This window comes from Mangifera indica, chromosome 5, assembly GCF_011075055.1.
Source record: "Mangifera indica cultivar Alphonso chromosome 5, CATAS_Mindica_2.1, whole genome shotgun sequence".
Lineage (NCBI taxonomy): Eukaryota > Viridiplantae > Streptophyta > Magnoliopsida > Sapindales > Anacardiaceae > Mangifera > Mangifera indica.
In genome coordinates this window covers 18339434-18364868 of record NC_058141.1, presented here as the reverse complement: position 1 = coordinate 18364868, position 25435 = coordinate 18339434, and the positions used below count along the sequence as shown (strand labels likewise).

The following is a 25435-nucleotide window of genomic DNA, read 5'->3' as shown; positions in this document are numbered from 1 at the left end:
AATTTTTAGTATAAAATTTATGCGATCTCGAAGTTTTCAATTTTAATAACTAATTTTTTAGGTATAGTTTTCATAAGATAAAGCTAGTGAGAAACTAACGTACAATCAGACAATATAGACATTGTAACTTTAGAGTATGATGGTATATCAATATTTTAAGTATAAGGTATAAAACTTGAATTTCATATTAGAAATTATAAACTTTTAGTATAAGGTTTTTAACTTCTAATTTGAGATTTATATAACATTAACTTCCTAATCTCAATAATTAACTTGTAAAGTAAGTTTTGTATTATATTATATATATCTTTGAACCCAATTTAATCATTTTTCAATACAGAGTTGAATGGCCTAAATCGACCACAGTTTACTGATAGTCAAAGTCTGAACATGGCCAGTGATGAAAGATGAAGCAAATTTAACAAATCTCATTCTTTTGATTATATTTATATAATTCTTAGGTGTTGATTAAAATCGTAAGGACTCTTTTTATGGGTTAACATAATTAATTACCCTTTCTGTTTTATCAAGAAAAAATACATCAAATTTTCCCTTTACTTGATTAGTATTGTTGGGACTTGCGAACTCATAATGCCAATTGTTCTGCTGTAAATCTATGGCGTTTATGGTTTTCTTATGAAAGAGACTTCTTTGGGATAAGGCTTCTACCAGCCTTTACGTTCGTCATAAGTCTAACATTTAGTTAACATATTTTTGGGATTTGCTTAGATTTGTTGATGATAGCGCCTGACCTCACGGTTCCTGAAACGAAGAAAATAAACACAACTTTTCCATAATTTGGCCATTCCTTCTCACTATAAATATAGTAATATTGCAGTTGCAGACCAGGAAGTGTTTCTTTGATGCTTTCGTCAATGCTGCAGGTATGATTTTGATTTTTACTGCAGGCTATTTTTTCATTTCATGTTTTTTTTCCCTATAATAGGTAGCTGCGTGAATAAATTTTAGCCTTCGAAGTTTGATGGTGTTTAAAATCAGGAATTTTCTCACCGGATTATGGTTGTTTACTTGTTTGTGCTGATTGCTGAAGCAAAATGTCAAGTATTCAGTAACAGTAACCTGCCAATTTCTTGGGTTAGTGATTAGTGAGTAAATTAAAGTCAATTATGAATGAACATTCAAAGTCTTTTGCAAGCGGCATCAGCTACTTTTTGGTTTCAAGTTTTGATCGTCTTAAATCAAGACTTGGAATCTTATTTATTAAATTTCCATCTTTATACCAACCCCACCTCTTAAATTAGTGGATATGATCTCAAAACCTTCTTTATCAATCATCTTAAGATATGCCCTACCACGATCATTGTCATGAGAATTTATTTTAGTTATTTAAGAAATGCAGCATTATGATGGAAACTAGGAGCACTATTCCGGTCAGCCCAGTTTTGTGATACTTTAATTACATGTTTCTCAATTGATTATATTTTCTCTTTATCTACTTTTCAACTTGCCATTATGTAGGAGCAGAATTTGCGGCTCTTTATCTACAGTAAATTTCTTCCTAAAAAGTTTTAATGATTGACTTTCTCCTCAGAAATTAGATGGAAGTAGAAGAGAAACTTAGTTAGGTCAGAACTGGAAATTTTCTTCGCTTTAATAAAAAATTATTTCATTTTGGTCAGCATTTGGCTATCAGTGTCTTTGTAGTTGAGTTGTCTATATCAAGGCCAGAACTGGAAATTGTGGCTCAAACTTATAGACCCTGAATCAAATTGCAGTGCCTGCTTCTTTTTTCATAGGAGAAGAAGATAGGATAGCCTAAGGGAATAGTTTAATGAGAAAATTACAATTTTTACATTGGTTCTTTGAGAAAAATAGAACAAGAAGTAATTTTCTCCTCTGAAAAAAGGTTCTCATCTTAGTTTTCCCCATAAAACTAAACTATAAAGTCTTATCACAATTAAGAAAAGGTCAAATAATTATAATGATAACCACTCTTTGTCTCTGATACACATAAAAGCAAGCACAGCAGACAACATAATATGACAAATCTCTGGCTAGAAATGATGATATTCTATTCGTTTTTGTTTTTGTTATTTCATTTTTCAATAGAGGATTGAGTTTCTTGGTGGCGAAAACTAAGAGGACTGAGTCTCCAACCACAAACAAGGGCCATCATAAGTAATAATTTCTCATCAATGGTTTTATTCTATAACATTTTATAATCTTGGATGTTGCTTTTTAAAACTTCCATTGTAATACTCAGCCTTGTTAGCCAATCCTGTCTTTATCAACCCCTTTTGTTTATTCCATTTCTAATATCTTGTTTGGAATCTTCACTCAATCACCAGTCTTTTTATCATCTTTTGATTATAATATTTCTCAATCATTAATCAGACACAATTTTTACTTTTGTTCATAATTTTAAGGAAACTTTTGTTTTGAAGGTGATCTACAGGTAATATTTCTTCTGGTTTCACTGGAGGTGAACTATGATTTGCTAGTTGAGAGTACACTCAGAATCAATAAAAAATCTGACTGATTTTCTATTGTTTCAACTTTTCTGCAGTAGTAAATTGAACGGCTTCAGCAATTCGGCATTGAGCATCTTCTTCAATGGCAGATTTAATTGGGAATAGGATGTACAGCTGCTTCAAGTGTCGGAATCTTGTATCACGCCATGATGATATTGTTTCTAAAGGATTTCAGGTGATCTCTACTCACTGATTAGAAGTTTCTGCAAATTCTGTATTATGGGGTTTGTTTATATTATCACTCTTAGAAATAACACCTGATCTAATGTAAATACAGAGTCGCATTTTACTAAACTAATTGGGGTCTTTGTGTAAATTAATCGTTTAGACAAGTTGATCTGATAATAAGTTATATCAGTTGTTGAGGTTTTTTTTTTTTACCTTATATTATCTTAGTCTTTGAATCTTGTTATTGGGCAGGCAACCAGTGGTAGGGCTTTCCTATTTAGCCACGCAATAAACATCATTGAAGGGCCTAAAGAGGACCGGCATCTAATAACTGGTCTCCATACAGTTGCTGATGTATTCTGCTCTGATTGTGGAGAGATTCTGGGTTGGAAGTATGAGCGCGCTTATGATCAATCACAGAAGTACAAGGAAGGCAAAGTTGTGCTTGAGAATTTCAAGATTGTCAAAGAAAACTGGTAGCCATTATTAGTGATCTTGAATCTGTTCATGTTGGACCTGTACAGAAGAATTTATTCTTTTCAAGTGAAGGGTTTAAGCCATATATCATGTGTGGATAATATTGAAATGCTGGTGGTTTATAAATTCATTCAGACTGCACACAGAATGAATATTTTCTGACAGTTTACTTTTTGCTTTCATGCTGTGAAAATGGATGGCAGGGGAAAAATTTTTGTTCAAAGTCATAACTCATTAGCTAGGTAGGCCAATTTAAGATCATCTTTGAATCCAGTAATCAGGGCAGGGAAAAAATTCGTTCAAAGTGGTTTCCAAGGAATTCATGATATGCTAAGTTACTTTCCCAGGTTCTGGTTCTGAAGGGGAAATGATATCAAGATAATGATATCAAGATATAGATGAATAGTTTAAGTAGAAATGGAAATTTTATGTTAAAAAAAGTCTTAAGATTTACAAATGGATGCTTTTGCACGTTCTTCTGCCGGCAATGTTGAAAGGAAATACCAGCATATTCTTCTGTAAATTAATCCATTTAAAACTTAAACTAAACTTGTTCTTTCCTACTCCTTAATTACATCATGTAGATGGAATCTGCTAAAGGTTGAAAGGACCTAGCCAAACCATAGCTGTACCTCTAAAATCAGAGAGCTTACTTGCTCTTACGCCAATTTCTTCATAGATTTCTACTCAGTAACTACCAAAATCCTCCCTAAACAAGGACCCTCTATTCAAAATCAAAATCAACTCATTAAATTTGATTTTTGTGACTTACAGAAGCTTCCTTGTGATTTACAACTTATTGCTTTTGTCTTTTCCATGGAATTCAGTTCCAAGGCCCATGTTCATTTCATCAATGTAAGAGCAATGACCACGTACATCATAATTTCTTAATGACAAGTCTTTCAAGCAAATGTGTAGGAAAATAAGGTCTCAACTGACAGTTTGAAAGTTCATCTATGGAGACCACTTTATTTCATGGAAAAAAAAAATTAATTTAACAGACAGAAATAATAATTGTAGATAAATTACAGGAAATTGCTTTCATCTATACTAACCCTAAAAAAAAATTGAAAGGGGGCACTGAATTCTCGATAAGCAAGCATGGAGAAATCATGGTATTACAGTGCACCATGTGGGAGAAAAGGTTTGGATTGGGGCCAGGCCGGGGCCACGTCTTCGATTGTTTGGCCAAAAGGCAAAAATAATAATTGACATCAAATGAAGTAACAAAAGAAGAAGAATCCAAATATAAAATTGTAGGGTTGATAACAGAAAGGAACCTTCATAGAAGCACAACATCGGACATTTTAAGCAATTCAATTCCTTCGACTCCCTCAGCATTACGAATCCCCATCCCTATTCTCTCTCCAACTGCACCTTCCTGGAAACTCTTCCATTGGAATATTAAATTCGTTTCCATTTTCTAATTTTGCAAGAATATTTACGCAATGGTGGCACCACCATAAACACATAATGTACTGTATCACATGCCATACATGTGTCCTGTCATATATGGATCAAGCCGTCCAATATAATGAATTTATGATTTAATATACATGCAACGATAATATTCGTAACTTAAAGCCACAATATTAATATAATTAGATTTGTCATTTAGCAAGTATCCAAAGCGGACGGTTGTGATGAAGGTTACAAGTCAAGCTCAACTCACATCATCAACAATAGGCCGCAATAGAGTGTATAGAAACTTTCTACGCTTATAAAGGCTTCATCAACTCCGGTGTGTATGTTCCATTGTTAACTCCGTTTGCTAAACAACTTCAATTTTTTGTTTCTTTAAGTTAGGTATCCATTTTTTTATGTATAGGGGAGCTATTTGATCAGAATAAAAAAGTATGGAAAATAAGGAAATATCGACGAAGGCAACAGCGATGACAAGCGAGTATGAAGATTTATTACCAGTGATGGCTGAGAAGCTTGATGTAGAGACGTTTGTGTCAGAATTATGTGGGGGATTTCGACTTCTTTCGGACCTGAATAAGGGGCTGATAACGCCGGAGAGTCTAAGGGAAAATTCAGCATATCTAGGGATGGAGGGGATGACGAAAGAGGAGGCAGAGGCCATGGTAAGAGAAGGAGATCTTGATGGAGATGGAGCACTCAATGAAACTGAGTTCTGCATCTTAATGGTCAGACTTAGCCCTGGAATGATGGAAGATGCTGAGTTCTGGCTAGAAAAGGCTCTTGAACAAGAGCTAACCAAATCTTCATCTTGATTCGTGGTCTCTGTAAGTGTTAATTCTATGGTGAGTGGTTGAAAACCTCTGTTGGTTTCGTCATCATCATCAACTCTTTTGTGATTGTAAGAACAGTTTGTTTCTTAATGAATAATCATCATATTCATAAAAAAGCATTGCCTGTCTGGTGAATATTGTACACTTAATTGGCAAATATAATATTAGCTTTTGCCATACACAATAACAAGACTCCCTGCTTTCACATTCAGTTACAGTTTCATTTTCAAAAAAAAAAAAAAGGCAAATATTGGAATTAATTCAAAGTTTTAGACAGGGAGTAAATTCTTATATCACCGAAAACTTTGTTAGCAGATTTTTCCAACAGCTTCCCTTCAATCTACGAAAAGAAATATTTTATGGGCACAGACAACGTTTTTCTTTAGTCAAGTCAAGCAATGACTTGACTAAAGACTTTTTCCGGAAGCCCACTCAAAGCAAAATCCCGAACAGACAAGCACCAAGAAACCAATTGAATTAATCACTTTTCGCAGCAGCACAGAGCAAATAATACTTTAAGAGATTAACAGTTATCAAACACAAAGTGCTAGGAAAAGGGATTCGAAACAGTCATCATCACCTAATCAACAAGTAAGATTTCCACGTCAAACCAATTATGATTTGACAGCCAGCACGTTATTTACAGATTTTGGTACAAGTCAAAAGCTAGTCAAAATTAATTGAATGTAATGCGACGAGATGCCAGAATTTAACTGAACCGAGACTTCAAAGTAGGCTTACCAACTTTTATTAACCATAAGGGTCTATTGCATCCTTTAAAATAACTTTACCAAGTAAAGCAGACTGCAAAATTATGCATGGATCCGTCGGCATATTAATAAGAGAGTATCAATCCCAAATTTCCCTAGGTTTACCTTAAATATTTTGAAACATATAACATCTGACCACCTGCCCTGAGTACAGAGTAAATGTTTTTACTCCAAAATTTGAACATACGAGGATAAAATAACAAATAGCTTGATTTTATTTTTTAAATTATATGTAAATCCAAAGGATTTAAGAAAATCTTACATAAAAATGAATAAAAGTTTACATAGCTTGACAATATTCCCAATTAATTAAGCCAATGAATAAAACAAGATAACAATCAACATATACTCTGCGAATTCCACCTGTCAAACCGAATATATATATATATAGGTTCTATTACTAATTTTCTGCAAATCCAGAAAACCAATAACCAAACGTACAAATACATCCATAAATGATACCTCAAACTGAGAAAATGCTAATTCTACGCAAGACTATCTAGAAGTACCATGGACAGCTAGAAAAATAACATGGTTCGTGAGCACACTTCTTCCCCAGAATGCGTATTTCTCAAGTTCTTGACCTTCTAACTGGAGATCGGCTGTTATAAGGAGATCCAAGACAAGACACACACACACACAAAAAACAAAAAAAGATTATTAGATGGATATGAATATATCAATACATATAAGCAAACAAGCTCAACACACAGATTGCTGACAAGTGACAAAATACCTGCGGTATCTACCATACTCAGGACTCCTATTCCGGCCATAACCAGGACTCCTTCTCTTGTCATACACTGGACCGGGACTAATGTTCCTCCCATAATCTGGACTTCTGCGCCTGTCATACGCCGGTCCATTGTACCGATCATAAACTGGGCTGCGGGCTCGGCCACAATCAGGACTTGGTCTCCTACGATAAGCAGGACTTGGTGACCTCCCGTACGGACTATCTCCACGCCTACCATAACTACCTCTTCTAGGGCTATCATATCGGTCATCCCTCTCACTATCATCTTTTAAAGCGTACTCAACAGAAATAACCCTGTCCAATAACTTGCTGCACAGTGCATAGTGGTTTTGTTAGGAGCAAAAACCATTCACACAATAACTGATAAGCAATGAAACAAACAAGCATATCATAAGAACCTTCTATTGGTAGCATCAAGGGCCTTCGTTGCATCTTCTTGTGTTTCAAACTGCACAAATGCAAAGTTCCGTCGAATCCGAACATGCAGAACATTTCCATAAGGCTCAAAATGCCTTTTTATATCCCGCTCTTTTGTTCGAATAGGATCAAAGTTTATCACAAACAAGGTTTTAGTGGGCCTTTGATTTGCCATTGACCTAGACCCTTCACGATGCCGACCACGTTCACCCTGATGGATGAGAGATTTATCACTTGACAGTAAAAAGGGCGTTGATCTTCAAATAAGCCAATTGAATAATTGATTACAACAAAAGGTAGGCCAGTAATTGTGAGGGCACAAATACAAAATAGTATGAAACCCAAGGGAAAAAGAACCATAACACACCCTAGCCCACTCCACCGACAGCCTGCGTCGGTCATATCCAAACGGATGATTATCAAGTCCACGAATGGCATCTGAAGCATCCCGATCATCCTCAAAATAAACAAAAGCAAAGCCTGCAATAGCATGAACAACATCAGAGGAAGAAGTAATAATGCAAGACATTGGTACTACATTCACACAACCTGTAGTACATCAGCCAAATCAGGGTTCCTTCCCCAGACGAACAAAAAATATGCGACACCTGCATATACGTGAAGGCTGATGCACATAAGGATGCAGAAGCATTGTATGATGAACTAAATCAAGATGATGGCTAATGAAAGATTTAAAATCCAAGTTTTCAGGTCAGAGACGTCATTGCTAAGCATGCTTCACCATTCAGACAGCACGAAATCTGTAATGGAAGGCATGGCATGAAAGATTTCATTGATCCCACTATAGCTAAAGGTGGTAGGCATGACATATAATTTGATTGCTCCCCACCACGACCATTCTTGTGAAATGGAAACTTTGGCAGTGAGGTGGGTGAGTGACAGATGATCGTGTGAAGAAAATGCAGGATGATGCCATCAGTAAATGGAAGGAGAGCAGGCAGAGAAGTTTCCATTGCAATAAGAATATTTTGTAGAGAAGTTGGCGAGCCCAGAAAGAAGCTCAATTTCCCTTAGTAGAAGTTCCTGCGTCAAAACAAACACTTAATATGGAGGTTTTCTCCAAAAAATTTGTAAATTTGAGGTTTCCATTTTCATTTCTGCCAGGATGCAGTAGGTTTTTTTTTTTTCAATAGAAAAGAGGCCCTGAAATTATCACTACAACAGCAGTGACAAATCATAGTTTGATAAGTTGATAAAATCACAGCAAACCCTATACATTCATATATCAGTTTACAATTATCCTAGTGCATGGAATATAAGATACTTGTCAACGGCATGGCATAAGCCATAGGTCACTCAATAGATCAAAGCAATTAGAAACAATGCAAGGCCCTGATAAAACAAAATGAGGGATGCTAACTTCTACCCCACAAGAACAATTATCCAAAAATAGAAAAAAGTGAAGAAAAAACAATAAGAATGGGTCAAAAGCATAAGCTCCACGATCCACATGGATCATAAAGAAAAGAAGCTCACAACCATGCATGAGCAAGATAACAACGGGCACCTAATGGTCAGATGCAGAACATAAACACAAATCCAACTTTTCAACCACAGTAATTCAGTATACCAAGCTTCTAACTATAAAAAAGAAGTCCAGGTCAACTTTAATTTTGATACAATTCAACTAAATACTGCAGAACCTAAATATCGCAACCTAATCATCAGGATTCAATTTGTTTAGATTCTCTGCCGCTAACGGATTTTAAAATGCTGGAGTTTAAGTCCCCGACTAAGCTAGATTTGTAGCACTTTACTGAAAGTAATGTCTCGCAATTACATCTCAACCGTAGAGGAGCTGTTTATTTTTTATTTTACTTTATTTTAATTGTTTGAAAAGGGAGGTATTGACTTAATTCCACAGTTCAATGGCCATGGTAAAGTACACTGAAAAAGTCATTATGAGTGAGAGGAGTTTCTCTTTTTAAAAACTAGTTTGAGTAAAACCCAGTTCGTGACTGGAGTGCAAAATAACGTTTACAAACTTGAAACACGTATAACGGACGAAAGTTACCAGATTTCATGTCAACTCGCTCCACTCTTCCGTATTTGGAGAAGAGACGCTCTAGCTCAGATTGGCGAGTCTCGTACTCAAAGTTTCCGACGAAAATGGGTCTCGACATCGTTATTTTCACCAACAGCAACAACTTCACCCGAGCAAAAATCTACAAACAGCGCAGATAATATTAAAAATCAAAACGCAAGATAGAATAATATTAGTTTGTTGATTCTTAATTATAGAGAGAGTCGAAAGATTAGCCTATAAAGTTGTGATAGAAAAAAAAAAAAAAACAAACCTTACCAAATATATTCTAATCGAGAGAAAGAAAAAAACCCTAACTAAAGAGCAAGTTGGTAAAGTAAAGCATCCATGTGTTATGCTTTTATTTTATAAGAAGTAAAAAACAAAGCCCTATTTTTGAATTTTCCAAGTCCGTACGATTATCCGCGTCGTCTCTTGATCAAGCTGCCACAGTGTAAACCGTTGGATTTTAAATTACGCGTATTTATTTTAATTGCTTGAGCATTTCGTCTTGTTTGGGCTTAGACCGGAGAACAATTCTTTGATGGATCAAGAACAAGAAGCTTGTGATTTTTGTGTTTAACAGCCCCGTGACTTGAGGATAAGTGGATAAACAGAAGTAACAAGGAATCATCATCCACATCATCATCATCGCTAGAGCAGAGATTGGCTTTGGCTCTCTCTCTCCAAATTGACATCTCCTTCAAATACAATTGTAGTTGATTCAATCGATTGAGAATCAACTAAGATTTGTCTTCGTTAGTCATTTGTATTAGTTGATATTTTCATTTTGAGAGCTAATGATGATAAACATTTTGTTTAGGGAGTCAAAGACAGACATTCTGTTTAGGAAGCCTAAGACGAATGAGATTCAGTTGAAAAGTCAATTGCTTATGCATTCGTTGGAGATGAATGAGATTTATTGAGATTCGATTAAAAACGGTCGAATCAGTCTATCATTCTATCTTTGGGAGTGATAAAAGCATCAGTTAAAGATTGTTATTCTAAAAAAAAGTAGTCAAAGTGGATTCTGTCATCAAAAAATTTGTTGGTTTTTGAGTTAACCCTAACAAAGAAAAATGATAACTTTTTAAAATTTGGGTTTTATGAGAAATTATTATTTTTTAAAATTAATGAATGAAAATTAGATAAAATTTTATTTTTTATATTATTTATTAAATAATAATTTTATCCGTATTATTAATTATGATTCTAAAAAAATATAATAATAAATAGGTATTTGAATTTTTAAAACTTCGCAATTAAGAGATTGAAAAGACACAAAACCTTGAGTGAGAATAAGTGTTTTGGCCAATAAAAAAAAAGTCCAATAAAGTAGCCACATGTGACCTTATGAACAATTACTTTTTAATGCGGGGCCCTTGTGGCTTTTATTCCGTACTTAAGATTTACATGACCAAACTACCCCTCTCGGAGTTGAAAATTTAATAATATAATAATTTAAAGGCCAAACGATTATTTCTCACCAAAGGTATGCTGCAATCTCAAGTTTCTATCATTTAACTATGGAAATATCAAACACCTACCCATGACAAGTTAAATTTAACGAAACCCTAACCCCTGAAAATTTAATCTCATTTTTCTCTCTAAAAGTTTAAAAACTAACATTTTTTCCTAAGCTAAGTTTGAAAAGATTGCATTTCCCCCCTAGGGTTTAGTTTTCAAACCCTTTCACTTTCTCCAGCGCCATCGTCAGCCGTCTCTCCCTTCTGACGGTTTCTCTTCCACCGACGACCCCCCTCAACTTCACCCCAACCCATCCTACGTAAAGAGACGTCATCTGGGAAGGCGATCGTCTTCCCAAATGAAGACAACTCGTCTTCCCAGACGACGACGACTAGGAAGACAAAGAACTTCGTCTTCCATGGCTTCTCCGATGCCGATCGGGCATCCAAATGGGAGGAAATAGATCGTCAGAAGGAGAGGATGCTTCGGGAAGGAGAGACCGTCGGCAATGGAGCCGGAGATGTCGCCAAAGATTTCAAAACGAAACTCTAAGATGAAACTGCAATTTTTTAAAACTTAGGCTAGAGGAAAATTTTAGTTTTTAAAGTTTATGGGGGCAAAAGTAGATTCTATTTTAGTTTATTTTTAATATTATAGAGAAAATGAAGATTTTACCCTTAACACCGTTAATTTTAACTGTTCATGGGTAGGTGTTTGATGTTTTCATAGTTAAAGAGTGGAAACTTGAGATTGCAGCATACCTTGGGTGGGAAATAGTCGTTTGGCCTAATTTAAATATAAAATATTACAAGTCTCTGTCTGTTACGTGTTCAACCAAAGGAAGATTAAATTTCTCTCATTTTTCTTTTAATCGAATATCATTGTCCACACTCACAATGATTCATTTTTGTAGTTTCTGTTTGAAAATGAAATAAATTAAAATATTAAAATCAAATTGTAAATTCCACATGCATACATAATCTCAATCACAATAATAATTTCCTTGCATTACACTCACAGAACTTTCCTGGAAAGCTGGTTCTTTTTTTAAAATTGCTAATTATGACAACACGACTAATTCAATTCATTCATTCACATTTGTGATCACCTTCAGTGGTTTCCTAAACCAGGTATTCAAGCTAGTCTAATAAATTTTTTAATTAAACTAAATTTTTTAACATGTAAGGTTAAAAGCCATCCGTACATAGATTCACTATACCTGATATTTCTACTCTAGCAGGCATAGTTCTTCAAGTTCAGTTGTAAAGTAAGTTACATACCTTGGAAGTTTCATTTTTGCTGAAACCTCATCCAGTAGGGCATATATCTCATCACATCTAGCATGCCTTTTATCCTCTACAATGAATTTATGAATATCACCTCCCTCTTCAATGAGACTATATCCTGCTCCCTTCAAAATCTGACAACCTTTCATTGCCTTCCTTAGCCTTGCTACCCCGTCCCACTTTCCTGCAGATGCATATATATTGGAAAGAATAACAAAGTTTCCCGGATTCCAGGGTTCTAGCTTAAAGAGAGACTCAGCTGCTATTTCACCCAACTCAACATTAACATGAAAACTGCACGCTCCCAAAAGAGCACCCCATACTACAGAATCTGGTTTCATAGGCATAGTTTGTATAAGATCATAAGCTTCTTGTAATTGGCCGGCACGACCCAGGAGATCAACCATGCATCCAAAGTGTTCCAGTTTTGGAGGAATATCAAACCTCTTCTCCATGGATTCAAAAAGTTCTCGGCCCTTTTTTACCATGCCTCCATGAGTGCATGCTAAGAAGAGTCCAACAAATGTAACATCATCAGGCCCAGGTCCTTCCCTCTGCCACCACCCACCAAAAACATAAAGGTAGAACACAAACATGTTAGAAACTAACTGTCAAATAAACAAAAGAAAAAAAAAAACAGTAACCAAAGAGTCCATACCAGCATTTGCTCATAAAGCTCAAGAGCATCATTACATTTTCCATGAACAGCCAAGCCCATGATCATAGAATTCCACGAGCACAAATTTCTCCTCTTCCCAATCTCATTGAACAACTTCTTTGCCACATCAATTTTTCCACACTTAGCATACAATTCCAATACAGCATTGCACACATAAATATTCTTGAAAAAACCATTCTCTCTTGCATATTTTTCAATCCTCTGTCCAATCTCTAATGCCCCAAGATTTGCGCAAGCTGGTATCACACTGGCTATGGTAACCTCATTAGGCCTAACATCTTTCTCAGCCTCCATTTTCAAAAACATTGATAAGGACTTTGGATACTCTCCATTTTGGGCGAAACCAGAGATAATTGCTGTCCATGAAACGACATTCCTAGCTGGCATTAACCTAAATAATTCTAATGCTGCCTCCATATGACCGCATTTTGCATAGCCCGCAATTATTGAATTCCAAGTGGGCACTTCTTTAACCGGCATTTCATCAAACATCTTTCGTCCTAATTCTAATCGGCGCAGTTTCGCATACATATCAACCAAAGCAGTCAAGGCGAAAACATCGCTTTGAAATCCCGATTTAAGAAAATGGGAATGCAGGGTTTGGGCATGAGGAAGGGAATTGAGAGAAGCACAAACGGTGAAGAGGAAAGTGAAGGAGTGTTGATTTGGGGAGCAGTTTTTTATGCACATTTGGGCGTAGAGGGAAAGGCATTGGTGAGGTTGATTCTGAGAAGAGTAGGCTTGAATGAGCTTGTTGTAAAGAAAAACATTTGGCCTTGAAATTTGACTGAACAAGTTGTGAGCGTAAGGGATGTTTGGGATTCGCAGGAGCTCAATTATGAGGAACCTGTTATGGTCAATGCCATTCCTTAGAGTGTAGGCATGGATTTGTTTCAATTGGTTCATGCCAATTTTCTCCTTTGCGCATCACTGAAAAAACTTGTTAACACGTTTTGAACCGAGGCAACAGTATTCTTGTCTTCCCAAACATAAGTAGCCGCAATTAAAAGACTTGAAATAAACTGGGCTTATAATAATACAAAGACATGTTGGGTCAAAACTGTCTGAAAATCCATCAGCAATTGAGATTCATTGTACAGACAGAATAAATCTTCCCTTCTAACAAACGCTTTCTTTACAACAAGAGCATGAAAATATGTTCACGGCTGAAAACCACAGTGCACAGACCGCACATGGGCTGCTTTGAACAGAAATATGGTTCAGCAAACTACTCCATTTTTGCCTCGAGATGAACTGTCACCATCCACGGGGAAATGCAAACTCTCGGGCTTTTTCATGCATACTCATCCCCGCTTGTTCTATAATTCTGGACCAGCGAAAGCATCAAGCAGAGTGTTGGTAACCCAACAAACTCAGCAACAACTATCACCAACAAACAAATTTTTAGAAGAAAAGATTAACCGAATAAATAAGTGAGAACAGACAATAAATCTGTATTAATTCAAACAGCTTTACAATGGATGAGAGTCACTATTGCTTTACACACAAAACAGTAACGAAAAGAAGAATGAATAATTAACAATTTCCCCTTCCTACTCTGGCTTTTGAAAGGCCAATATCTCTCTCAATATTAACTAGCTAATCAAGAGGCTAGACTTTTCACGTCCAATGGTTTTCAATATGCCAACTCTCTTCCTCAATCAGTCAAAGACTGCCCAATAAAAACTCAATTTCCTCCTGTCTCTCCTTCCACAATGCCTTTCTTATTCCTCCTCCTTTCATAAAAGCCCTGCCCATTTCATTACTGTCCACTTCCCACTTAATAATATGAGTCCTTGAAGAGAGTTTTGCACCATCATCTGTTTCATCAGCACAACTATATATATAAAATTCATATAGCTGAAAGCCTCTAAATATCTTCAAAAATAAGAAGACTGATCGTGAAGAACATCCAAGTGAGCTAGTACTCTAGCTGAAAGAGACTTCATACTACTGTTGGCCCGCTGTGTTAAGTCAACCAAAGGCATCTGAGCAGATTTCCCATACTTCTGTTTGAACTCTGGTAGTCTGAAAATCCTTTCTATAGCATGCAGGGCTTTCTCCTGCAGTCTGGGAGAAGGGGAACTCAGAAATCTTATCATGCGGTCTATGGCATTTGCTTCTTCAAGCACCTTACTACCACTGTGCAGTTTTACACCTTCAATTAAAGTCAATAGTGCATCTAAAGAAGCTTCAGAGGCTCCAGGATCTGATTCTTCAAGAACCCTCACAAGTGGTGCAATTGCATTAGCCTCCAAAAGGCAAAATGATGTTTCAACAGCACAGAATCCTCCATGAATCCTGCAGACAGTATCTGGTGGAGCTGAGAAACACCAGAAACCTCGGTGCTTTGGTATTGGACGACTCAGCCCAAGTGAATTTTTTGAAAACCGAGCAAGAGAAATGGCTGCATGTTTTTTCGTCAGGCTGCTTCCATATTCTAGCAACTGAACCAATATGGGAATAACACCAGCCTCAGCTGCTCTCTTTTGACACTCCATATTTGCTGTAGAAGTGAAATGCCGAATGGCTCCAACAGCATTTTCAACTAACTGACTCTTATTTGGATCATTTTGCCTGCTATTTTTTAGAGAATTCACAATGATTGGAAGTGCCTTGGCATCCAAAAGCCACTGAGTGAATTGGGGCACTTCTGGAAGGTTAGAGATAATTCCCATTGCAGAGGCAATCTCTTCCTCATTGTCTGAAGATTGTATGATCTTGACTAAACACTCGATGCATTTCTGACCAACATGCTCCAGGATGATAGCTTCATCACCATCATCTACCAAGTGGCAGAACAATTTCACAGCATTTGGCCGGACATTTTGATCTTCATGCTCACATAGCTGAACTAGTATTTGAATAGCTGAACACTGTTTTAAGTCAGCAAACCAGTTAGTATTTTTCCAATGACATCCTACAGAAACTGATCATACAAAGAAAGTCAAAGCACAGAGAAGATATTCCAACATGGTGTGGGCTCAAAACAAAAAGTAAAAGGGTAATAAACTACTTGGAGTTATCAAAACTAGGCAATAAGGATCCCTAAAAAACATTGCCCATATTCACAATTAGCTCTAGTGTTGGGAAGATAGAAGGATTTAACATATGCAGTATCTAATTTAAAAGGTTAAAAAAGAAAGATGCCCAATATAATGGTTCTTATGTAATGTATAAAAGTAGCCCTTCTAGCTTCTCTGTCTCTCTTTTCCTGAAGATCAATCCTCAATCAAGACTAGCAGGTTATGCTAGTACCCTACCTCTAAATAAAAGTCCTCAGGAGCAAGGCTTCGATTATGTACAGAAGTACAAATTAATTGATTACTCCAGTAATCAGTTAATTAGTTTTTTAGTCTAAAATTACTCTGTAGACTCACATATAATACTTCATAAGAACCTTTCTCTATCAAACTCAAATTACATCCATAAATTTGTGCAATTAGCATTTTTCGGTATATGAAAATTGCACCCAAGAAGAGTCTATAGTTATTTCCTTCTGGATATGGAACACATACACAAACACAGAGCTAACAAGCACCTATAACAGATACCTGTATTAACATTGTCTTGATATTTCTTGCAGATGGAGACTGACACAAGGCATTGAAGGTTCGTAGAATCATTTGTTTGACATCAGGCCCTGTCAAGTTTATTAGTGAGAAGAGCATAAAAGTATCTTCTTTGGATTCCAATAGAGACACTGATGTCTGGCTGGATTCTTGAAACATTGTTGATTCAGCAAGATGCATAATAGTTGCTGCTGCCTGCTCACGCAAGCTTGAGGATGATGAACTGTGTCGGAAAAGAAGATCAAGTAATGGGCCCACTGCACCTTCTTTTATCATCTTCAATCCATTTTTAGGTACACTTGAAAGGTTTCGAAGAGCTCTAACAGCCTCTTTTTTCATTTGAATGTCACCATCAGAAACCAATCGAAGAAGTGAACCTAGCACTTCTCCTTCAAGCAAAGATGCTTTATGGTGGTCAGTCAACTCCATTTCGGCTAAAGTTGTTGACATGAGCATTTTAACATCTTCTGGACCTGCACAAACAATGAAACAGTGCCATTGAAACATGAGTGGCATACAAAATTAATCCGACAATTAAGCTGCCATTTGATTACCCTCGACACTTGAATCATTTTCCAATATCATCTGAAAAGAAAACAAGTGAAATTTTGACCTGAAAAAAATGCTTCAGCACCAAATTCATCTTACAATAATTCAAGCGAAAAGAAACTTCTCAATCTTAAAAGTTCAAAATTGAACAATTTCACATGTTGCAGTTGCAGGCTAATGTTACATTTGGTTGCAACAATCTCAGGAAACTTAAGTGGTTGCATAGCCTATGCAACTATTTAATTTGCAAAGGGACCTTCCTAATTTCCACCAGAAAATAAATTGAAAGATGTTTAAAGGAAAACAACAGTACAAAGGCCACTCATGTAAAACTAAGTTGACTCAATTTGACAAAGAAGCTAAAAGGTCATGAGTGAAGAAAAAAACCTGTCGAGAGTCGCTGCAGCAAATGTTTAAAATAATTTGCCTTTGCCATCTGAACCACATTTTGGTCAGAGAATGAGAGATTCTCCAATAGCTCCTGTGCATCTCTGGAAGCTTGACTGTCATCACTACTTGACATAGTCACCAAGAGGAGAATGCAGCCCTGAACTTTGCCAATGCAGTCTCGTAACATATCAAAATGAGACATTTCCAATAATAATGCAACTGCTAACTTCCTCTCTTCAATTCGACGCCCAAGAGATCGAACAATTGATTCAATTGCATTATCAACTTCTGCTAGTCTTTCCTGCAGCATATTTTCAGTTATTAGAGAAAAAAATCTAACTAAGTGATCAACACCTTTGTAAATATAATCCTATACACATCAGAATTGCAAATTATCCCAATTGGCAAAGGAAGACTGTAAATCAGGAGTATCCTTGACCAAAGTAGACATGTTTAGCATTGTCACCATGATGAACATGGAAATAAGTATGATCCTAGAAAATGAAATTCAGTATATTATTTTATTTTCTTATTGAAGTTTCTATTAACAATCCTAACTCACAAATTGAATAAATGAGTATATACCTCACAATGCCCATTAAAATACATGATATAACACAGATACATTCGCAAGTGAGGGAGTGAGAGACAAATACAGACATTTGTCTCAATAAATAGATAAAGATGTTCTAAGGTCTAAGTAAACATATCCGGACTATCCATAAAATTTAAAACAAACTCATGAAAAGGCTTAATTATGTAGTGGCATTGGATACTAAACAAAGCAACCTTCTCATTCTTGTTGGGAAATCAAACCAGAAAAAAAAAATGTAGTTTAAGTTAGGTACCTTAGCATCATCACTATACTCTGCTAAAATGCGAAGGATGATGAGAGTTCGATTTTTTACGTCACGATCTCTAGAACCAAGTAAATCAATAAGACTTGGTATGTAATTCTCTAAAATTAGCCATTCCCGATGCTGCTCTCTTTGTTGACAGAGATCCTGTAGCTGTTCAGGCAATGAAGCACTTCTCCCACGTCTTCGGACATGAGTTTTGGTTTCATAGAAGCGATTGTAATCATAGTGTTTCTATCCTTCCATTCTTCAATTGACTGCCTTAAGGTCTTGTTTGGCCGAAGAACTGATGTATCTAGAACTGTCATTGTTAGGGGACACAATTTGTTCCCATCTGAAAACCATTTCTCTATTGCACTTCTTTCAAATGTCTGTCCTGAAGAAGTTTCCACAGGGTCCACCATAACATCCCGAGTGATTGGGCAATAAAATGATTGGAGAGGTTCTAAAGGCTGACTACCCAAAGACTTCCGCTTGGAGAAATACCTTAACTCTTTCTCCCCTGGGGATGAAGCAGCATCTGCTCTTTCTAACAAAGCAATGATCTGATCCATTTGTATTGCCTCAGCTTGATCCTTCCTCAATCGAGCATTTTCAATCTCACTCTTAAATTCATTGAGCTCCTTCCTCAACGCTAACCTCTCAGTTGAGATACCTACAGCATCCGCTATGAGAGACAGTAAATGATTGGCATAAGAACGATCAGCATTCCTGTCCCGTATTCCAGATTCAACTTTCTCCAAAATTTCTTCTTCTGCTATAGCTGCCCTAAACTCGGCTCTCTGCATATTCTCACAGAGTTTTCCAATCTCTTCGATTATACCTGTTGAAAGATTTAGAGAGGCCAAAGGAATAAGACTGAGTGCACAGCTGATTTCTCTAGTTGCATCCTCTAAGCGCTTAACTATTGCTCGACAATTCATCAATTGATACACTTTGCTTTTCTTATTGCATTCCATGGTAAGTTGTTTCGCAGCTCTTATTTCTCGATTAAGAATCTCTATAGCATTGTTTAAGCTCTCAGAATTACCAACATCTTTATTATTCAGCTCTTTCAAGACTGGGATAATCCTGTGTAAATAAGTTGAAAGTTCCTTAAAACTCTCCTTGTTAACCAAGACATTGTTGGCAGCAAACCCGATCTCAAGGATAGCCTCTACAGTGTAAGAAATGAGTTCTGAAGCAGGAACAGAGGAGGCACTAGTAACCACATCTAGTGTCATGATGTCACAAACCAACTAAGTCAAGGAAGCAAATCCCTCTTTTCCCATTTATGACTGACTAGAAATGGAAGATGTCAAATTGAAATGCAATTGTCTGAGCATTTTTATTGAAAACAGCTTAGAAGCTTAAATCACCCTTCAAACTGTTCACAAAATATGCCTACACTGGATTCGAATTTGAAACAAAACTGTCAGCTATTTGCTTATAACTTTCAATTTCATGTTAATTATATATTCAAAAATTAACTCGTATAAAAATGGAACTAAGCCATCAATTAGTTGCAAAGAACATGGAGAAACAAAGAAAACCAATAACTGATTGTCAAGCCATTACAATGTAGAAGACAAAAATAAAATTATGATTCAAAGATTCTACATTATTTGATAACCATTAAAACTCGTCACCCACCAACCATGTCGAATACAATTTCTTAACCATTTTAATAAAAAATTTAAAAAAAAAAAAAAACTAAAGCAACTGGATCAAATTTCTATAAAACTAAAAAAATCAAATCAGCGTAGCTTTAAAAAAAAAAAAAAGGAATCAAAATCTAACATCAAGTGAAAATTGTTGTTGTTTTCCTCTGTTTCTTCTCAACCAAGCAGGCACCGGTAGCTTCAATAGATTCCAACAACACAAACAGTGTAAATTCTGCCAATTTGAGTCTAAATTCAACATAATGAGATCATAAAATCAGAAAGTTCCAATTTTCTTTCTTCAAAATGCGAGTCACAAAACCAAACCAAAACAGAAGCGAAGACCAAAATGGTCAACAGTGTCCCAAACTCCCAATGATTTTAATTGTATTAAATAAAACAAGAGCTTTCAACAATATAGAAGAAAGAGAGATACCTGAAACAAAGAGTTATGTCCGTGAAACTTCCCTGTACGACCGCCCGCTTCTAATGATACACCACAGTGTAATTGCGAGAATGAAAAAAATATCCCGATCAGCACGAGCCTTTGAGTAGTCGCCGGACCAAAGAGAGCCGAATAAACTAAACAAAACTAGGAGTCTACGAAGAAAAGTAAAATTGCAATTAAAATTTAATTTTATTTATTGTTTCTTTACAACTTGTCGTATGACTGTAAAGACTCTTTCCCAAGTCTTTGGCTCTGCAACTGTGTAGTTCAAAGGGGTTATTTTCCTGTCACTTGCCTTGACATTTGACCTCCATATGAAACACCCCATTACAAAAATAAATACATAAAAAAAGGAACTTGTATAAATAACTACCTGACTGAGCACAAAAGTTTATAACTAGATTCTTTCAATATTTCCTTTTTTTTTTTTTTAAGAATATATTAATTTGTTAACGTAAAGGGCGTTGCCTATGCAGCTCTCTCCAGCTGTGACTTTACACGTATACGTGTCAGATAGTAAATGATTGTTACAGCGCAGTGAGGGACCGGGCATGAGTGGGACGTGGGTAATTAATTTAATTAGAAGGTAAAATTCACTTAACCGGCCTTGTTTTGACATTTCAATATGATTGATACAGGTCAAAATGCCCCACAGCAGAAACACGGGGACTAGAAAATTAGTGTCCCGGATGGCGACGAATCTTCGCTTAAATTCCACAAGCGAATAGACTTACTCAAAAAAGCTTGCCATGCGTCTGTAACATAACGTGTTTTAAATATGGTTATTAACATCTTATGTTATAATATGTATCACACTAAATAAGATATATAATCTATGATATATATCGAATTAATAAAAAACAGTATTTTTGAATTTGTCAAATTGGATATTTAAGTGGTTTCAGAATTTTCTGCACCATCTGTGGATACCCAGTTGGACCTTTGAATGTTTTTAATTAGTCTATTTCCACAATTTTGCCAATCATTTGTTTCTGGATAACAAGCTGAGGTAAAGTGGGTCAAACATTTCCTGGTAATGCGGTACGTTTAAAATTGCAAAAAGAAACAGTCTGATATGGACAAACGCATCAAGTACAGTGTTTACTTTCCGTCCGGTTCCCTGAAACCAACACCAAAATCGTAAAAAAGTTGTGTCCTCTGCTCTTTTTTGGTTATTATCATAACAACGATTTAAACAAATGCATTAAGAACAATCGTACCTGTTCCCACTAAACAAAAATAGAAAAAATTTAATTGAGGAAGAAAAAAGACGCGTTTTCCTGTTGGTGAGCAAAGGCATAAGAAAATCTAATGAACAATATGCTGCAGTCAATCCACTCTCCATGGTCAGCGTAAACGTGTGCTATGTGTCTGCAATAATATACCTCCAACAGAATCTCCCGGCTTTGAAAATGATTTGGTAGCTTCTAAATACGTCTCTGCCAAGCTATGGTGAACTACCAGTCTACCACCATTATCTCTTCTCTTCTTGGTTTATTGATCAAGTCATTCATATGTCCACACTATACAAGTCTGCACTTAATTACTTCACAGAATTTGGATCTAAAGGCTCAGTAAATAATCAAATCTAAATCTTCTTAGAAGTCTTTCTTTGAAAGTCAGTTCCCCAAATGCAGAAATTGGGGGCAGGGTGAAGGCAGGTTCCGGCTTTCTCCATATGTTTAAGAAGCATTCTCCACCAATAATCTATCCAAAGTATAAGACCCGTTATCCAGAGTACCAATTATCCTAGTCAAGAAAAAGTCCCAGGAATCACAGTCAAGACCTCCACTAGCCATTGCCATTGAGAGAACCTTACTAACCTCTCCTTCCTTCTCTGACTCAAAAAGACCCTCAATCAATAAAGAAAAAGTCGACTTATTAGGTAAGCATTTTTTATCCAACATTTCTTCTAAAATCCTAATCCCCTCCTTTGCATTACCGATCTTGCAAAACCCTTTTATCAGCATGTTGTAAGTAAATGCATTTGGCTCGTGCCCTTTCTCCACCATGTCATCCCACAGCCTTCCCGCCTCAGTCAATTCACCACTCTCACACAATCCTGCAATCAGCGTATTATACGTTAACAAACTCGGAATCGAACCTCTTTCAAACTCATCAAATAACTTCTTGGCCTCAGAAATTTTCCCATCTTTACAAAGCCAGTGAATAAGACTACTTGAAATGGCATTATCCGGCATACAATTCTTCTTTAAAAGCCTTCTCCACAAATCGCAAGCATCTTCAACCTTCCCCTCCTCACACAACAAATCAATTACCTTACAACAGAGGGACGAACTCGGTACATACTTTCTCTCAAGCATATCATCAAGCAAGTTAAGTGCTTCACCGGATTTTTTTCCCTTACAGAGACCTTCAATCATAACTCCATAAGTAACATCATTAGGCTCAATACCATTATCTTCCATATCATCCATTACCTTAACAGCATCAATTAATCGCCCATGCTTAATATATCCATCCATTAAAACGGTATACGTAGTCGCATCAGGTACCCACCCACGATCCAAAATCTCACCAAAAACTCTCCTAGCACCATCAAGATCACCTCTCCAAACAAAACCACCTAAAATTGTGGTATACGTCACCACATTAGGTACCATACCCATCGAGGGCATTTCATCTAAAACCTTAATCGCGCCCTCAACGTTATTTTTCTTACAAAGCGCTTTAATCAGAATGTTACAAGTAAACACATTGGGAACAACGTTAAACTTGTTCTTAGAATTCTTGAACATTAAATGAACCAAATCGTATCGCTTGTTTTGCACTAAAGCGTTTAACAATGTATTTAACGACCTCACCGAACGCTGGACCTCAAACTTTTCGATGCGTAAGAATGTTTTTACGGCTAATTCCGGACGGGAAGCTAGTCCGTAACTACGTATAACATCGATGAATAAATTTTCACCGCATTTGATTTGTGGATTTTGTTGTAGCTCTGATAGGAGAGACTCGACGGCGTCAAAGGCACGAGCACGACAGAGTTTGTATATGATTGAGTGGTAGGTATCGTAGGTATGGAAAAAATTGGGGTGGAATTTGCCGGCGTAGACGAATATTTGTAGCGCAAGATCGAGATTCTGTTGTCGGGAGATCATGGAGACTAAGCGTTTGGGGTGGAGGCGTTGAGGCCAGGGTTTGATTGGTGGTGTCACGGTGGAAAACGAACAACCAGTGGTCCTCCTGGAATGAAGGAGGGAGGTGACTGTGATATTGAAGGGGCGGTGACGCAACATCTCAACGCCGATTTTTGAGGAGGAGTGGCTGGTTCTTTCTCGGGTAACGTTTTTTAACAGGAGGGGTAATTATCGACAATCAATGCAAAGGCAAAAAGAGAACTAAATTTTCCTTCTGTCTCTCTTTTTTTTTGAATTTTACGTTTTTTCAGCGCCTTAATTTGCATAAGTCACTTTAAAAAACTGCCAAAATTACCATTTTTATTTTCTAAAATAAAAAAATTGAAATTTGAAAAGGGAGACTTATAATATTTTTGCAATGTAAATTGTATAAATATATAATAAATGACCAAATTACATTTAAATATATTTATAGATTTACACCTTCTAATACCAAATGGTTAATACAATTTTTCGTCTCTAACTAATATACATAATTTAAAACTAAAGAGTCAGCTATGTCTAGTTATAACTAGGGTTTCAACTTCTTGATGCTCATTTTCGACCCATGTCACTTATATTATTAATTAATATATAAATATAAAACAAAAAAATAGGGATATTAATTAAAATACTTATTTATTTTGTTTTTTATGTATATATAATCACTTTTTTTTTATTATATAAATATGACTTGACCTTTGAAAAAAGAAAATTATAAAATTTGGGATTGGTTGATTGGTCAACCATTCGATCAATTAATTTTTTAAAATAAATTGATTGACCAACCAATTTTTTAAAAATAAATTGGTTTGTTAGGTTTTTGACTGGTTGACTAACTATCTAGACAACCTTTTCATTGTTAAAGTTATTAGAAATTTTCATATTTCTATTTTATTTTATTTCATATTTTAGTTTTAGTTAGATAAACAAATAAGTTTTATATTTTGATTAAGTGAGTTTATGTTTGATTAGGTGAGTTTTAGCTAAGTAAATATAAAGTTTAAAGATATTTTAAATATCTTATGTTTTAGGTTTTATATAAATAATAAAAAAAATGGTTATATATATAAAAAAAAAAAAATTTAATCCATATCTAAAAAATATATATATTATATAAGGAAACATAATTCCTCCTCGCCTTGTTATAATTTGAGCAGGCCTACAACCCAAGCCCAATCAAAGTTTCCAGCCTGACTCCAAATGGATTTGGGTCAGTTTGTTACTCTGTTAGTTCAGCGGTCGAGCAAAAACATGTAATGGGTACCATACACTGACACGCATTTGATTGATTTATTTCTTCTATATCTTTATTGAAACAAAATTAAAATTCATCATTACATGGCTTTTATTTGATAAAGGCCAAAAGACTTCTTATCATGCAAGGTAAAGTGAAATCCTAAAGTATCACTATTTTAATTTTTAAAAATACCTATAAATTAAATTAAGTTAAAAATCACAATTAAGGGTAAAATTGTTTTTTTTTTACGTTTTAAAAATTCATAAATTCACCCTTTCCAACAACTTTTTCAAGTTAAAAAAATCATATTTCCCCTTTTTCAAAACCTAGGTTGTGTTTTCTTTGCGTCCGATCACTATCTCCAACGTTGACAACATCCTCTTTTCATCTTAAACCATTATCGATGTCGGTTGTATATTTCTTTACCTTTAATTAGTGTCCAAACGATTTTTGTCTAAATTTGTCAAATCTAAACGAAAATCATCTAGATGACAAATCTTCAACTATGATACAATTCAACTAATATCAAACAAAAATGATTCCTCCTCATTCAATGAAAACGGCGAATGAAGAGAAAAAATTGATAAACCTTGAAGATGTGGGAAGTTGATTGATGATTGAAGCAAAAATGTCGTCGAAGAAGAAAATAATAAATCCTAAAAGTTACAATATTAGTTTTCAAATTTTGAGTGTAGAAAAAATTGTTAACTTTTAATATTTACGAAAAAAATATGATAAATTTTTAACATTTTAAATATTTTTATTAAATAATAATTTTATCTTTAAT

At 35.6% G+C, this 25435-nt stretch overlaps 6 protein-coding genes across 9 annotated transcripts; 2 read left to right on the top strand and 4 right to left on the bottom strand.

The window, feature by feature from the left end:
- Positions 1–612: 612 nt before the first annotated feature.
- LOC123217565 (protein yippee-like At4g27745) lies at positions 613–3220 on the top strand. 3 transcript variants are annotated; one of them, XM_044638648.1, is made up of 3 exons: positions 613–884; positions 2528–2667; positions 2913–3220. In XM_044638648.1, the coding sequence occupies exons 2-3, from the start codon at positions 2575–2577 to the stop codon at positions 3138–3140; spliced, it is 321 nt and encodes a 106-aa protein (XP_044494583.1). In that variant the 5' UTR covers positions 613–884; positions 2528–2574; the 3' UTR covers positions 3141–3220. The 3 variants fall into 3 exon arrangements, with proteins under 3 accessions (XP_044494583.1, XP_044494582.1, XP_044494584.1); XM_044638647.1 differs by lacking the exon at positions 613–884 and adding an exon at positions 1795–2139; XM_044638649.1 differs by lacking the exon at positions 613–884 and adding an exon at positions 2147–2416.
- Positions 3221–4762: 1542 nt separating this feature from the next.
- On the top strand, positions 4763–5603 carry LOC123216805 (calcium-binding protein KIC). Its single transcript, XM_044637380.1, has one exon. The coding sequence runs from the start codon at positions 4994–4996 to the stop codon at positions 5372–5374; it is 381 nt and encodes a 126-aa protein (XP_044493315.1). The 5' UTR covers positions 4763–4993; the 3' UTR covers positions 5375–5603.
- Positions 5604–6408: 805 nt separating this feature from the next.
- On the bottom strand, positions 6409–9801 carry LOC123216804 (serine/arginine-rich splicing factor RS31-like). Of its 2 annotated transcripts, none has more exons than XM_044637378.1 (6): positions 9660–9801; positions 9372–9522; positions 7704–7816; positions 7318–7547; positions 6899–7228; positions 6409–6764 (listed from the first exon to the last, which is right to left on the bottom strand). In XM_044637378.1, exons 2-6 carry the CDS (start codon positions 9478–9480, stop codon positions 6734–6736), a joined length of 813 nt encoding a protein of 270 aa, XP_044493313.1. In that variant the 5' UTR covers positions 9481–9522; positions 9660–9801; the 3' UTR covers positions 6409–6733. The 2 variants fall into 2 exon arrangements, with proteins under 2 accessions (XP_044493313.1, XP_044493312.1); XM_044637377.1 differs by having other exon boundaries at positions 9655–9673.
- Positions 9802–11791: 1990 nt separating this feature from the next.
- On the bottom strand, positions 11792–14088 carry LOC123216133 (pentatricopeptide repeat-containing protein At5g08510). The gene is made up of 2 exons (XM_044636502.1): positions 12792–14088; positions 11792–12687 (listed from the first exon to the last, which is right to left on the bottom strand). The coding sequence occupies exons 1-2, from the start codon at positions 13716–13718 to the stop codon at positions 12076–12078; spliced, it is 1539 nt and encodes a 512-aa protein (XP_044492437.1). The 5' UTR covers positions 13719–14088; the 3' UTR covers positions 11792–12075.
- A 154-nt stretch (positions 14089–14242) lies between these two features.
- On the bottom strand, positions 14243–20621 carry LOC123216131 (U-box domain-containing protein 44-like). The gene is given in 6 exon segments (XM_044636499.1): positions 14243–15688; positions 16367–16857; positions 17321–17624; positions 18172–18338; positions 18341–19568; positions 20257–20621. Coding segments are annotated over 5 exon segments (3021 nt in total). The 5' UTR covers positions 19404–19568; positions 20257–20621; the 3' UTR covers positions 14243–14692.
- Positions 20622–21294: 673 nt separating this feature from the next.
- On the bottom strand, positions 21295–23652 carry LOC123216132 (pentatricopeptide repeat-containing protein At5g16420, mitochondrial). The gene has a single exon (XM_044636501.1). The coding sequence runs from the start codon at positions 23526–23528 to the stop codon at positions 21951–21953; it is 1578 nt and encodes a 525-aa protein (XP_044492436.1). The 5' UTR covers positions 23529–23652; the 3' UTR covers positions 21295–21950.
- Positions 23653–25435: the final 1783 nt, after the last annotated feature.

Coding starts and splice junctions, on each gene's coding strand:
- LOC123217565 (XM_044638648.1), top strand. CDS start 2,575: ATGGCAGATTTAATTGGGAATAGGATGTACAGCTGCTTCAAGTGTCGG. Junction 2,668..2,912: donor TTGTTTCTAAAGGATTTCAG/GTGATCTCTACT, acceptor GTTATTGGGCAG/GCAACCAGTGGTAGGGCTTT.
- LOC123216805 (XM_044637380.1), top strand. CDS start 4,994: ATGGAAAATAAGGAAATATCGACGAAGGCAACAGCGATGACAAGCGAG.
- LOC123216804 (XM_044637378.1), bottom strand. CDS start 9,480: ATGTCGAGACCCATTTTCGTCGGAAACTTTGAGTACGAGACTCGCCAA. Junction 7,817..9,371: donor GCGAGTTGACATGAAATCTG/GTAACTTTCGTC, acceptor ATGCTATTGCAG/GCTTTGCTTTTGTTTATTTT. Junction 6,765..6,898: donor GAGTATGGTAGATACCGCAG/GTATTTTGTCAC, acceptor TCCTTATAACAG/CCGATCTCCAGTTAGAAGGT.
- LOC123216133 (XM_044636502.1), bottom strand. CDS start 13,718: ATGAACCAATTGAAACAAATCCATGCCTACACTCTAAGGAATGGCATT. Junction 12,688..12,791: donor AGCTTTATGAGCAAATGCTG/GTATGGACTCTT, acceptor GGGTGGTGGCAG/AGGGAAGGACCTGGGCCTGA.
- LOC123216132 (XM_044636501.1), bottom strand. CDS start 23,528: ATGTTGCGTCACCGCCCCTTCAATATCACAGTCACCTCCCTCCTTCAT.